This window comes from Mizuhopecten yessoensis, unplaced genomic scaffold (assembly GCF_002113885.1).
Source record: "Mizuhopecten yessoensis strain PY_sf001 unplaced genomic scaffold, ASM211388v2 scaffold10829, whole genome shotgun sequence".
NCBI classification, from domain to species: Eukaryota; Metazoa; Mollusca; class Bivalvia; order Pectinida; family Pectinidae; genus Mizuhopecten; species Mizuhopecten yessoensis.
In genome coordinates, this window is record NW_018408742.1 from 1,624,768 (window position 1) to 1,639,063 (window position 14,296).

The 14,296-nt window shown below is 34.4% G+C and overlaps 1 protein-coding gene across 11 annotated transcripts in view; it reads right to left on the reverse strand.

Moving 5' to 3' along the window:
- Positions 1-9,807: 9,807 nt before the first annotated feature.
- The window catches only part of LOC110462748, a 38,527-nt gene continuing 34,038 nt past the window's right edge, over positions 9,808-14,296 (reverse strand). For 10 of the 11 annotated variants that reach the window (XM_021516885.1, XM_021516891.1, XM_021516893.1 and 7 more), the window contains 5 exons: positions 14,166-14,210; positions 13,612-13,650; positions 12,530-12,589; positions 12,049-12,093; positions 9,808-11,650 (listed from right to left, as the gene is read on the reverse strand). In XM_021516885.1, the coding sequence (XP_021372560.1) occupies positions 11,613-11,650; positions 12,049-12,093; positions 12,530-12,589; positions 13,612-13,650; positions 14,166-14,210 (227 nt within the window). In that variant the 3' untranslated portion in view covers positions 9,808-11,612. The remainder of the gene's footprint in view (positions 11,651-12,048; positions 12,094-12,529; positions 12,590-13,611; positions 13,651-14,165; positions 14,211-14,296) is intronic. The other variant, XM_021516886.1, reaches the window with a different exon arrangement.

The following is a 14,296-nucleotide window of genomic DNA, read 5'->3' on the forward strand; positions in this document are numbered from 1 at the left end:
ATACTTTACGTATTCACACTTCCTTTGGTTTATTATTCCGTCTATCACATTTTACGAAATTTTTATATTAAATGTCAATATCTAGCTTTAGATATAACAATGTATTTAGATGGGAGTTTTTTTTTGTTTTTTTTTTTATTAGTTCCGGTTTAAATATGGTGATAACATATCTACTGTTGTCGGTTTAAATATGATGTAATTTGTTTCCATTGAATTGTTTTTTATATATCTTGTTGCCAGCTATCTAGGAATGTTTATATAAGTCTATGGGAAATTTGTTTTAACCATTTGACGCTGCTTTCATATTCTAACGATTCACAGTTATTAAGAAATTCCTTGATACACGATATCAATGATGAATTATAGTATTTAACGTTAGTTAACCTGTTATATAGTTTATTGTACTTGTTATCTGATAACTTAGTCTAAAAGGGAATCATTTTTACATTCACATGTAAATATACTTTGTAGGCATATGCCAGGTTTTCCATTTATGTGCAGCTACTGGTCGACACTTTAAACAATCTGTTTTAACAAATTTGAGATGTAATCTTTCTAATTGCTTAAAATTGAAGTAATCTTAAATCCATGCTTTCATCAAATGTATCTTTCAACTTATAATCATTGACAAGCCATGCTCTCTATATTTTGCTATTGCATTATACATTGTATTTTGTCCATTATCTCATAATTCTTTAATAGTATGACGCCATTAGTCTGCTACAGCTGGTTTAGTTGGCGTTAACATCCTAAAGTGTGGTGTATTTGGAACCACTGTCCGTAGGGGATTTCCGGTCACTTAGAAATCTGATATATTATATTTTTCATGGTGATATTATTCAAAGCTACATTATGTATTTATGAATAATCTATCTGTGGTTACCGTTCTTCCATGGGGTTTTATAGTTTTATATTGTGTTTGTCGCAATAATAGCGATTTCTATTCATATACATATTGGGGAAATCTGTACCCATAAGCTCAGATTAATTTGCATGACGTGGATGTAACTATAGCAAGTTTCTTCACTTTCGCTTACTATTACACTTCGACGATTAAGTCGGTTGACTAAAACTTTTCTGCTATTACAAAGTATACCTTACAAAGTGTATTACAAAGAATATTTTTGTAAACTTTAATTGTAGGAAGTCTCATTAAAAAGACGAAGTGTGACCCGTAAGAAATTGAATGTTTACTTACTGAGAGTTGTACAGTGAGATATTGAATGTTTACATACTGAGAGTTGTCCAGGGAGAAATTGAATGTTTACATACTGATAGTTGTACAGTGAGAGATTGAATGTTTACATAATGAGAGTTTTACAGTGAGAGATTGAATGTTTACATACTGAAAGTTGTACAGTGAGATATTGAATGTTTACATACTGAGAGTTGTCCAGGGAGAAATTGAATGTTTACATACTGATAGTTGTACAGTGAGAGATTGAATGTTTACATAATGAGAGTTTTACAGTGAGAGATTGAATGTTTACATACTGAAAGTTGTACAGTGAGATATTGAATGTTTACATCCTGAGAGTTGTACAGTGAGAGATTGAATGTTTACATAATGAGAGTTTTACAGTGAGAGATTGAATGTTTACATACTGAAAGTTGTACAGTGAGATATTGAATGTTTACATACTGAGAGTTGTACGGTGAGATATTGAATGTTTACATACTGAGAGTTGTATAGTGAGATATTGAATGTTTACATACTGAGAGTTGTATAGTGAGATATTGAATGTTTACATACTGAGAGTTGTACGGTGAGATATTGAATGTTTACATACTGAGAGTTGTCCAGGGAGAAATTGAATGTTTACATACTGATAGTTGTACAGTGAGATATTGAATGTTTACGTACTGATAGTTGTACAGTGAGATATTGAATGTTTACATCCTGAGAGTTGTACAGTGAGAGATTGAATGTTTACATACGGAGAGTTGTACAGTGAGAGATTGAATGTTTACATACGGAGAGTTGTACAGTGAGAGATTGAATGTTTACATACTGAGAGTTGCACAGTGAGAGATTGAATGTTTACATACTGAGAGTTTTACAGTGAGAGATTGAATGTTTACATACTGATAGTTGTACAGTGAGAGATTGAATGTTTACATACTGAGAGTTGTACAGTGAGATATCGGATGTGTACACTGAGAGATTAAAGTGTGCAAAATAAATAAATATTGTGCACGTTGAGAGATGAAGTGTGTTAATAAACACACATATATAAATACATATGACGAATTCAATGAGAGATATAATATGAACATGGGAGGATATACAGTGTGTTTAATGAGAATGGCTTCTCCCACATTAAGATCGACCCCCCCCCCCCCCCAAAAAAAAAGATCCCCGAACCCCACCCCGCGCTGAGTGACATTCGGGCTAACAATAGTGATTAATACAAGTTTGAAACAACATGTTTCATATTGTGGTAAAATAGATAAAGTTTATATTTTTATGTGAAATGTAACCAGTCAAAGGAGAAATACCGTGTGCAATTGTCTTACATCAATATACATTACCGTGTGCAATTGTCTTACATCAATATACATTATCGTGTGCAATTGTCTTGCATCAATATAAATTACCGTGTGCAATTGTCTTACATCAATATAATTTCTCATAAATTGAAGCTGAGTTACTTTCTGAAAATCCGTTACTTTCAGCTCCACTTCATGTGTATATATTATGTAGGCCTTAATTCTCGGAAGATTGTGAGTTACTGGAAAAGTACGTAGATTTAACCTATTCATAGACAGACACAGCCGGTCAGTACATTTGTACGTTGTACCTGTACATTACCTTTACACAATATCACACAAAGAATCAGGTAAGTTGGCAGTCATTATTAGATCTTGTGGTAAATCTTATAGGTTTTGTGATGAGGAGGTTTAAGCATCAAAAATGAAAATATGTTTATAAGTGAAAGAAGTGTAAAGCTTGTAAAAGTTAAAAAAAACTATATTGACTACAAGACAATATTTTTGAAATGACAGACTTTTATACTGTGTTGGTGATTTGAAATATGAACAAGAGGCCCATGGGCCTTAACGGTCACCTGATATTTTTATACAGAGAGTTGATTTTGTTTTTAACACGAACAGAAATATTACTCAGTGACAAAAAACAATAAAACCACTTACTCAATATCTAGCATACAGATTTAAGACTAAAAAGTATTTGAAAATAGCACCTCTGATTCTAAACAAGGAAAATGAAGAATTTTTAGCACACTGACTCCTTTGGGCCCCACCCTACTTCCCTTTGGGGTAGGGCTGGCTCAAAAGTTTCAAAGTATCAATTTCAACTCAAGGTTATAATTCCAATCAAGTTATTAACATGTAATATTCAAAGTATCATTTGCCATTATAAACCATAAAAAAAAATTGCCCCCCTCCTTCCCCAGGGTGTAAACGTGAGACCCTAGGCTCATGAACCATAAGACTAAGACCCTTCCATCTATGAAAAGTGTTTGATTCTACCATATCTTGGTCTTGAGAAGAAGATTTTTGAAATTTCAGTCAATTCAACCCTTTTTTGCCCCACCCATCAACCACGGGGGGTCAGTTAGGGCTGATAAGTGCATACTATCAAACAGCTACCTAATACTGATAATGCTAACCTAAATTAAATTCCTTCCAATGGAAATTAAACAAATGTTGGTCCAAAATGTGATTTCCCTATATAAACTATAGTAAAGTTTACCCCCTGCCCAGGGGAAAACGTGAGACCCCAGGGTCAATAAATTCACAATTTTGGTAAAGAAACCTTAAGACCCTTCCATCTATGAAGAGTATTTGATTCTACCATATCTGGGTCTTGAGAAGAAGATTTTTGAAATTTCAGTCAATTCGACCCTTTTTGGCCCCGACGATCAGCCCGAGGGATCAGTCAGGGCTGATAAGTGCATACTATCAAACTGCTACCTAATACTGCTAATGCTTACCTAAATTGAATTACATCCAATGGAAATTAAACAAATGTTGGTCCAAAATGTGATTTCCCTATATAAACTATAGTAAAGTTTACCCCCTCCCCAGGGGNCATGGAAGGTTCCTGCAAAATTTCATTGAAATTGGTTCAGTGGTTTTGGAGAAGAAGTTGAAAATGTAAATTGTTTACGGACGCACGACGGACGACGGACGACGGACGACGACGGACAAAAGGCGATCGCAATAGGTCACTTGAGACTTTGTCTCAGGTGACCTAAAAACTAAGTATAATGCTCTTTTCTTGAATTTGATATTCCTTAATTAAAGCATGTGACTTACTCGTTTTTCCGACTTGAGTACCTTGCAGGTGTTCGGGTAAACTAATCAGTCACCTGCTACATCACATTTTATGATCATAAGAGCGACTCTGCATTTTCTGTGCTTTTGCAGACAAAGAAAACCGTAAAAATGACCAGTAGCCTCAGTGCAACCCTTTGAACCACCGATTATCCGAAAATAATTTTAGTTAGCCCTCTGTGAAACTTATGTCCCCGTCTAAAAGTGTCATGCTCTAGAGTCTGGGTTATTGATTGGGCGCTGAGGGTAGCAGTATATTTTCTCCATTAACATCGTCCTTAGACGATCTTGGCTGTTGCAAGGCGCAAAACCTTAAACGAGCAACTTCTCAACTCGGATCACTTTTGAAGCTTTTGGAAGAAAACACATGTTTAGCATATAATTATTGTCATTTTAGTTTGGTTCACTTCTTTTGTTACCTGTGATGTATTGGTATGAACCAAGTCAAATATACTTTTCAAAAATAAACAGATAAAGCATTGCATGTGTGTATACTAATGCATGTATTGGATGCTTACTCAATAGTATTAAGATAATTCTACGATAAGTAGGATCCAAATTATCGATCCCTGCCATCAATAGGTATGTTGATTTCATGAAACAAATATATTCTGAGGAAGATTACGCCAGATAATGGGCAAGACTAGGCTTATACCGATTTGTTCTCGACAACACGACACTCTATTTTCAAACACAGGGATTTTTAACTTATATTTAGTAGTAAACGTAGAAGAATATTTCGAATATAGAAATAAAATGATTTAAATTAAAACAAAATTCTTTCACAGCTATATTTTGAAAAAAGCACTTTGTACCAGTCTAGGCATTACAGACTATATTATAATTTCGCACAATCATTAAACAGATTTGACAATGCTGATGTTTTGTCGGTGCTAAGTGTATACGTACTTTCATTTATGACACTCAGTTGACACAGATTGTTGAAGACATTTGATCAATTCCCTGAGATCATACGTTTTGATATTATCGTTGTAATTGAAACTTATGTATTACGATGACTGTTTATGCATTCAATATTACATACTATATACAATACTTCATATTTATTGTTGGTGTAGCAAATCAAAAAGGTCTACACATTATTTTAAATTAAATGGACTGACAAAATGCCCCAAGCATACTCAAGAATAAAGCAATTAATTGAAATGCACAAAAATCTAAGAATGTACATTAATTAAGATGGCGGCCGGAGTGGGTAAAGTGTTGTTTGTGCTCCTGCTTCTTGGGCTTTTTATGCAGTTTTACAGCAGCCTGTATAAACTGAAACTTTGCAAACATGACAGTTATCACCCCAACAATACATGGCCAGTCTTGGATTTAAACATTTGTATATACGGAAAAGAGATTTCAGCAAGGAAGTTACAAGTACAACACAAAGGCCAGATAATGTGAAGGTGAAAAGTTCTCATTTGGCATTCTACCTTTACCTGTTATTGTCAAACGACATAGAGCTTAATCCTGTCCCTGAAGAGCAGGGTATTAGTACTAGAGCAGGGACGAACTGTGATCGGTGTAACTCACCTGTATACCTGGAAAGCATTGAAGTATACTGTACTGGATGTTTTAATTCTTGGCATAAAGAATGCCTTCCAGACAATTATATAGCAGTTGGAGAGGAAAATCTGTAGAAATGGTTCTGTGACCAGTGCATTGACACTGTCAACAATGTAGAGACATCACAGCCAACATTTCTGGAATGTCTTATTGACAGTCAAGCTCCTAATTGACTTAAATTGTCGTCGTGGAATGTCAGAAGCTTAAACAACAAATTTGATGAATTCAAAATATTAACTCTAAATTCAGATGTGGACGCTATTGGTGAAACAGAAACATGGCTCCATGAAAACCATCTAGACAAAGATTTCCAAATAGGTGGCTATGACTTACTTCGCCTCGACAGGAAATCAAAAGTGGGCGGTGGTGTAGCATTCTATGTGAAAAACGATTGTCGTTGTGTCAGGAGAGATGACTTACTTACAAGATTCAACAAGTAATACACCTATAAAAAATTATCATATAACATAATATGTAATCCATTTAGTTGTTCAAAGGCAGGATAATTTACGTTTTAACATTTATTCAACGATTGTGTCAAAATAACTTACCAAGGCAAATGAATCGTCTTAAAAATGTACAATCACAGAACAAAAATACAATGCCTTCATTTTGGGAATGCCCATGATCATGATACAACCCTATCATAAAAGTCTATATATTTCTTAATGCACAGAATTAATTCCTCTAGTATTATTGGAAAAATATACCGACCTATTATCCTAAGAATACGTGTGTTATATATGGAGCGACGACAGTTTACAAATGTTAGGATTGTTTTGCCAAGTCAATCATAATACATGTATGTCGCTTTCTTCATGTAACATACATATAAACGTTTCAGTATCTTTGGATTTGCTAAACGTTAAACCCATCAGAGATTTTGGAAATTTTGTGACAGTTAACATTTTCCATCAAAAGACGATCATTTTATGCAAAGTTTTTTTCTTTTTTTCTTTTTTTTTTTCTTTCCAGTTTTTGATAAATTTAATGAAACTCTGAGATCATTAACACACATTTGTTCATCTTGTTTACTTATTATATGATTATCAAGTTATCACAAGGATTTTTTTACATATACAAAAAATAGCAAATTCTCTCACACTCACATCTACACGTTTTAAAATATCATCATCATCATCATCATCATCATCATCATCATCATCATCATCATCATCCATAACGAATCATTATCATCATATTCTTATCAGATGAACACATATGCTTATATATTTTAATGACATATATACAACAAAATCTCGTAGTTTATTCACTCTCGCACCACACACATTGATACCACGAATGAGGTTATTGTTTTTTACTTTTGCTGCTAAGACTTCATCACAGAGTATAAATAATATATGGTGCGATAGGATCACCTTGACGACATCCACATTCAATATTAATATGTTGAGAGATATTGCCCCCCTGATTAATAGATGCACTTACATTATTATGAAAAGTTTTTACCCATTTTCTTGCATCTTCCTCAAAGTTTAAATAGCCAAGTACTTTATCTATAATTTCCCATAAAACTGAATCTATTATTATTAACATTCCTGGGATGTTGTGATCCTGAATCAGATCATATACAGAAAGAATAATGTTTCCCAATGCTGTTTTAAAACGACGTGAAATTACACCAGATGCTATTCTATATGTAATATTTAAAAGTGTAATGGGTTTTTAAAAAAATGACGTGATTTATCTCCCTTGGGGATACAAGTTATTACACCATGTCTTTGAGTAACTGAAAGCTGACCAATTGAAAAACCATAATTTATGGAACGAACAACAAAAGTACCTACATCTTTCCAAAATACCTTAAAAAAATCTGCTGTGAAGCCGTCAGACCCTGGACTTTTTTCCCCATTTCTTTAAGAGTTTTCACTGCTTCATCAAGTGTTATTCTACCCTCTAAGCTGTGCGATTCATTGTTACTTAGCTTTGGAACATTGCAATTCTTGAGATGTATCAACCTCTTTAAATCTATATACATTTTCATAAAAAGATTTTACCTCCATTAATTTTGTAATAATATCATTGTTTTCTCTCTGAATTTTGGGAATAATTTTAAAAGTATAGTTTCAATTTTCAAGATTGAAAAAGCAAGATGTTGGTTTTTCTCCTTCTCCTACCCTTTTTGCCCTGGATCTAATGATACTTCTTCTAATTCTCTTCAAACGAATAGATTTTAATTCCCTTTTCTTCTCCCTTAATTGCTCCAGGTCTGGGTTTGTTTCAGCTTCTATTACTGATATGGATTTTTTAATCTCTTCCTCCCTGAGTTTTGTTTGTTTTTTCCTGTACGATGAGTATGAAATAGACCCACCTCTTATTTCCATTAATAAAGTCTCAAAAAAAGCAGATCATTTATTATAAACTGTATATCATTATCAGGGATATTCTTAATGGAATTAAAATTATATACAGGCAAACAATATTGCAACTTGATATTTTCAATGCAGTTTTTAACCATATATATTCAGGGTCAAATAATAAGGAATTGTTAGTTTCCATAGACCTTTACCTTTTTTAAATTCATTCAGTTTCAAAGCAATAATGGGGGCAGAATTATCTGATCTATAGCCAGGTGGTTCAATACTACAGTTATTTATACTTGATAAAAGGTTTTCTGAAACAAGAAAAAAATATAATCTAGCCTGTTTGATAGGGTTACTTCTACGCCAAGTGAATCTCCTGCTATTCCGATGATATTCCCTGTAGATGTCAATAAAATGATAATTTGAAATAATTTCTAAAACCTTATCTCTAGCCGATTTTAGCAATGGTAACGAGTCGACAACTTCCCCTGCATTCCTCGCCTCTTTCGTCAGGTTACAGACTTGTTTTCACTACAAGTTCGAACAATGGATGTAGTGGTAATACAAGTTAAACAAATACAAAACATAGCATTAGTGCAAAACAATGACAACTAATGTTAAGAAACTCAATCCCTACGTATGTAGAGTACTGGCCTATCCTACCTAACAGTACTACCAGTAGACTACGACCACGTGCTCCTAGCTCCCTATAGATCTACAGCGAACCACCATGTACCGATGCCTTAGCCCGAAGCCCCGGACTATCCATACGTAAATGTACTGTAGTTCCTATAGCACTCTATATATCCCAGGAACGAAAACATCATGTAGTCCTTGTTAGCAGCACCTTTGTTTTGCACTGTTAACAGCGCATGAGGCGGTATGATTCTCCTCCTCACCAGGTGAAGTGGGTCGGCTCACCGACCCTGTCGAGACACCGATCCCCGCCCGGACCTGCTGTATTATACCCCCTGCTCCCCACACCAAATAGCCTCGAAGATGAGTGACCAACTGTTTATCTCGAACCCAGCCTCACCATCTAAAAGCATGTGAGCAAGGAGCGGGAACCTATTCCTGTTATTACTATCACCCACTTCCGGCCGTCTCAAAAGTGTAAACACACAGATTTCAGCACGGTATCGTAGAAGCTGATCGCCAGGAATCCTATACTGAACGAAAATCCCTACCCTAAATAAGGGTGAATAACACAGAAAGTAACAGAGCCCTGTCTCTAAATCATAAACAACAATTATATTTAACAAAGTAATACAAATGTGAGAAGTAAACAACCTACCCTCCCACATCATGTTATGTCCAGGTTGCCACGATATATACTGGACACTGAACCTCCTAAGGCATTTATTGAAAAAGGAAAGATAAGGAGAAGGAAGGAAAGATATAAAAACATATTTTTAGGGTCAAGACACAGATAAAACCGACTACTACCAAGCACTATAAACTTGCTTGTCGCTGAAAAACCTGATCAGCCTGACCGCACTGCTTAGAATTACCGGAAGTACACGACCGGAAATTACACAATGAAAAACATAACCGGAATGGAGAAGTGGGTTTGGATATTCGGAATATACATATAAAAGTGAAGACTTAGCAAAGTACATATAGCAACTCATTTTAATCAAGACAACTTCTTCTTCTACTACTTATATATGATGCGTAAACACATGATTATCTTGCTTCAGTGTGTATAAGGGCCAAAGCCTCTCTCCAGAAAACCGTCAATACTTTGATTTTTTTAACGTTGCAAAGTATTTATCTTACCTGCATGTTAGAATATCCAATCATGCATTAATTCATTACCGAACAATAATAAACTTTCATACCACACACACGATAATAATAAGGAACTCTCTATTTCTTATAGACTGCACTCTTCTATACACTAGGATAGCACCAATATAGTTACAGGACGGTAACCAGACAGCGCTGGCGTAACTTACGTCCATACCGATCTTCCATTATGAGGTATCATATAAGAATTTTATTTCATGGTTCCAAAATTAAAGTAATTCAGTTCTCCTCGAGTTGGGTATCAAATAAAAGTTAACGTTTTTTTCCTTTCTTTAGTATCAAAAAAAGTTTCCCATCAACACTGTATGAGTTCTTAACACAATCCATGTGAAAGGCCTCCCTGAGCTGGTTAAAACTAGTCAGATCCTCAAATATAACGAAGTCGGATCCTTTCAAGTTCCTTCGAGCGTGAATTATTTCTTGCTTATTCCTGCGATGTGTAAATTTCACTATCACATTCCTTGGTCTGGGTCCATTAGACTTTCCAAGCCTGTGCGCTATATCAATGTCACTTGATTATATTGGAAACTTCAGCGTATCGCGTACAAAACTCACGACAGTCTCAACACAGTCTTCTACTGATTCTCTCTCCCCAGGATCCTTTAATCCGACAATTCTCAGGGACATTTTTCGCCCATGTTGCTCGACGTCGTTCTGTTTCCCCATGCTTTCCGAATATCTATCCTTAGCGCTCTCGATCCCTTCCTCTAGTTTCGAAACTGTGACTTTCAAGTCCTCATTTTCGATTTCCAGGTCTTTCATTCTCTCTTCCAGGTGTTTGATTCGCTCAGTACATTCACGTTGGATATCAGCCTTGAGTTTTTCTAACTTCCGACCCAGAAGCTCCTCGATAATCAAGGATTTCAAAATGACGTAGATTTCGTCCATTCGGTCGTCCGTTGATTTCAAACATGTCTGACTAGCTCCAATTCCACTGGTCCTGTTACTGACACTCTGTCCTCGTTGTGTTCTACTACCGGCTGGCATATTGGAAGTGTTGATAGATACAGAACTGTTATACTTGTAAATTACACAGTATATCCCTGGTCTCTCAGGTTCATGTCCTTACACATGTATAGCTTATAGGCCAGGTAAAGGCAAGTCCTTACACATGTATAGCTTATAGGCCAGGTAAAGGCAAGTCCTTACACATGTATAGCTTATAGGTCAGGTAAAGGCAAGTCCTGAGTAGTAGTCAGCCACGACGCTCAGTCCATGGTCTCAAATTGTTTCGCTCAAGAAAATTCTTTCCTGATGAAAGTTAAATAAATAAACACCCAACGCAGATAGATGCAACTGATATCTATCCCATGTCAGAAAATCATATTTCATAGTTTAATGTAAACTTATCAGTAATTTCTCAGAGCTCTGTAACACCCCACTGACTAGGTCCTCGTGACCTTCAACCTCCAAACAGAGTTTTGTCATACTTAAGATATTCACAAACTAACATCTCCATCGTGAGTTCAAGGTATCCTTCAATTGTTTTTTCCTGAGAAATTGATGCTAAACGTTAGATTACAAACGTAGGTCACTAACATCAGTCGAGAGATGCTGCTTTCAATGATTATATCTACATGCTTGGACAAAAGAGTCTTCTCAACATTATTGAATCTGGCTCTCGGGTTGACATACAATTGGCTCTGTAAAACAAATATTCAGATTGTTACATTTCACGTGTGTTCCATTATCTACTAGCTTGTACCTCCAAAGGACTCATCAAAATAGTTAATTTCACAATTGATAAATCAAATTAAACATAAAAATATCAAAACGTGCTTGAATATTTTTAGTAAAATATTCGATTTTGTGATCAGAACATTTTTTTGTATTTCAAATAAAAAACAGATTTCTATAAATACATCAAAACAACAGCTGACAGAAGAAAAATAATCTGTAATCCCAAAAATTATCTATATCTGAAACATGTGGTACAAAGACTTATCACTTTCCTAGAGAGAAGCCCATTCCCGCCTTGTTTTGATTAACCTGACAAGTATCAATCAATTTGAGCCCATCATTAATTGTATTCTAAACTGACCTTCAGCATCTACTTCTTTTACTGGAGTTTCCTCTGATGCTATAGCTGAAAATAACGCGAATCCGTCGTTTAAATTGCTTGTTCTTATATTTTCATGAAGTGCGTTTCAAAATATCAATGAATATACGGATCAGAGAATTTACATAATAATCATTGATCATCATGCTCAAAATGTATAATCAAATGTCACGGGAAAATCTATTTAAATGTTTGTATGCCAACATTAAACATTATAAAACAGATTAAAGATAAAGTATATCATAGTATGATAATAAAAATTATAGCAAATAGAGTAAAGTTTATGTCAGTAGTTAGCAAATGAGCTTAACTCTCGAATACACTTATCTCTGTTGTGTAATTGGTAGCTTCTACTATGTAACACTGAATAGTGATATATTTTACACCATATGTCATATATTTATAATATTTTTAACGAATGAACAAAGACTAATATTTGTAAAGAAAACCATTGGTTACATACCTTGAAGTCCTTTTTCAAGCAGGTTTGTTGTCGGTCTGTCAGCCGGACTATCAGCAGCTGCTGTATGTACATATAATACATCTTATCATAGACTTAAGACTAATGGCAATACGATTGTAATAAAACAAACCCATGATACAAAAAGGAGTCATTCAAAAGGTGTGACGATACTAATCACTTACGGATATAATTTTACTCTTAAAATATACCTTTGATTAAGTTGAAGACTAAATGTCACCTTATATTGATTATTGGCTGCATTTGATTCGTGCCAGTGATTGCCCTTAAAACATATTCTAAAGACTTTGGAAATACCACTGTAAGTGCACCTCAATCTAAGTAAGTAGCATCAGTAATTTTGAAGACTTATTTGCTTAGTTTAATTCATCTTATCTTTCAGGACTTCCTGAATATAACTTATAAACGTAATATTGTATCTTGTCATCAATCTTATGAAACGGAGATACGTATTACAGTAATGTAGAGTTGAATATCACCCTTATGCAGCAATAACTTATAATGACATCACTGTCTGTAATATTTGATACAATTATATGAACAGTTGTTTATTCAGTAAAGAATATTTGTAAATCAATATTTAATGCATCATTACAATTTTTTATGTTGAAGCCTTCAAGATTGATGTTTTTTTTTTTTATTAATGTCTATAGGAGACAAAGTACAAAGTCGATATTTCATGCGATATATATATAACCACGTATCGAGATCAAAACCATCATACCTTATTCAGCAATGTTTTATTTGTTAAGTACTTTTTATACTTTCTAACACTTATTGAAATTTCTATTTCCATAATCCTATTTATTTTTGTTGTTGACTTTGAGTAAGGTAAATGTTAACTTCAGACTTAGAAGTCGATTCCACGTGTTTGCTTTTGACGTTTAACTTTTGTTGCATATTAGACGACCAAATTACTTTTTTTCAAGTTGTACAAAATGTCGATTAACACTCTTTATAATTAGAAGATTAATATCATTGTGAACGTGGTATCATTGGCTTATCAACATGAAACATTGAGCCAAACTGAATCGATTGAGAAGTGGCGAAATAGTGGTACATACTTTCTTGGATCGGTGTCATAGGTTCTTGTGGCCTCCTCGCTGTAAACAGAAAATAATATAAATGAATACACAAGCAAATAACGTATTAATAACATTGTTTAGCTCACTTGTTTGTAAATATCGTTACAGGGTATCAAACATGAAGCTTCTTCACGGTGAGCCAAGCGGTGTAAACAAATATTCAGATTGTTACTTTTCTCGTTTGATCCATTTTTACTCGCTTGTGCTTCAAAACGACTCATCAAAATAGTTGATTTCACAATTGATCAATCAAATATAACATAAAAATATCAAAACTCGCTTGAATATTTTTAATAAAATATTCGATTTTGTAATCAGCACATTTTTTGTATTTTATATAAGAAATAGATTTCTATAAAAACATCAAAACAACGGCCTGACAGAGAGAAATTCAAAATATTATCTATATATCTGAAACATGTGGTACAGAGACTAATCACTTTCCTAGAGAGAAGCCCATTCCCGCCTTGTTTTGATTAACCAGACACGTATCAATCAATTTGAGCCCATCATTAGTCTTATTTGAAACTGACCTTCAGCATTTATTTCTCCTAGTGGAATGACCACTGATGCTTCAGCTGAAAATAAAGCGAATCCGTAGTTGAAATTGCTTGTTCTCAATTTTTCATATAGTGCATTTCAAAATATCAATGGATTTACAGGT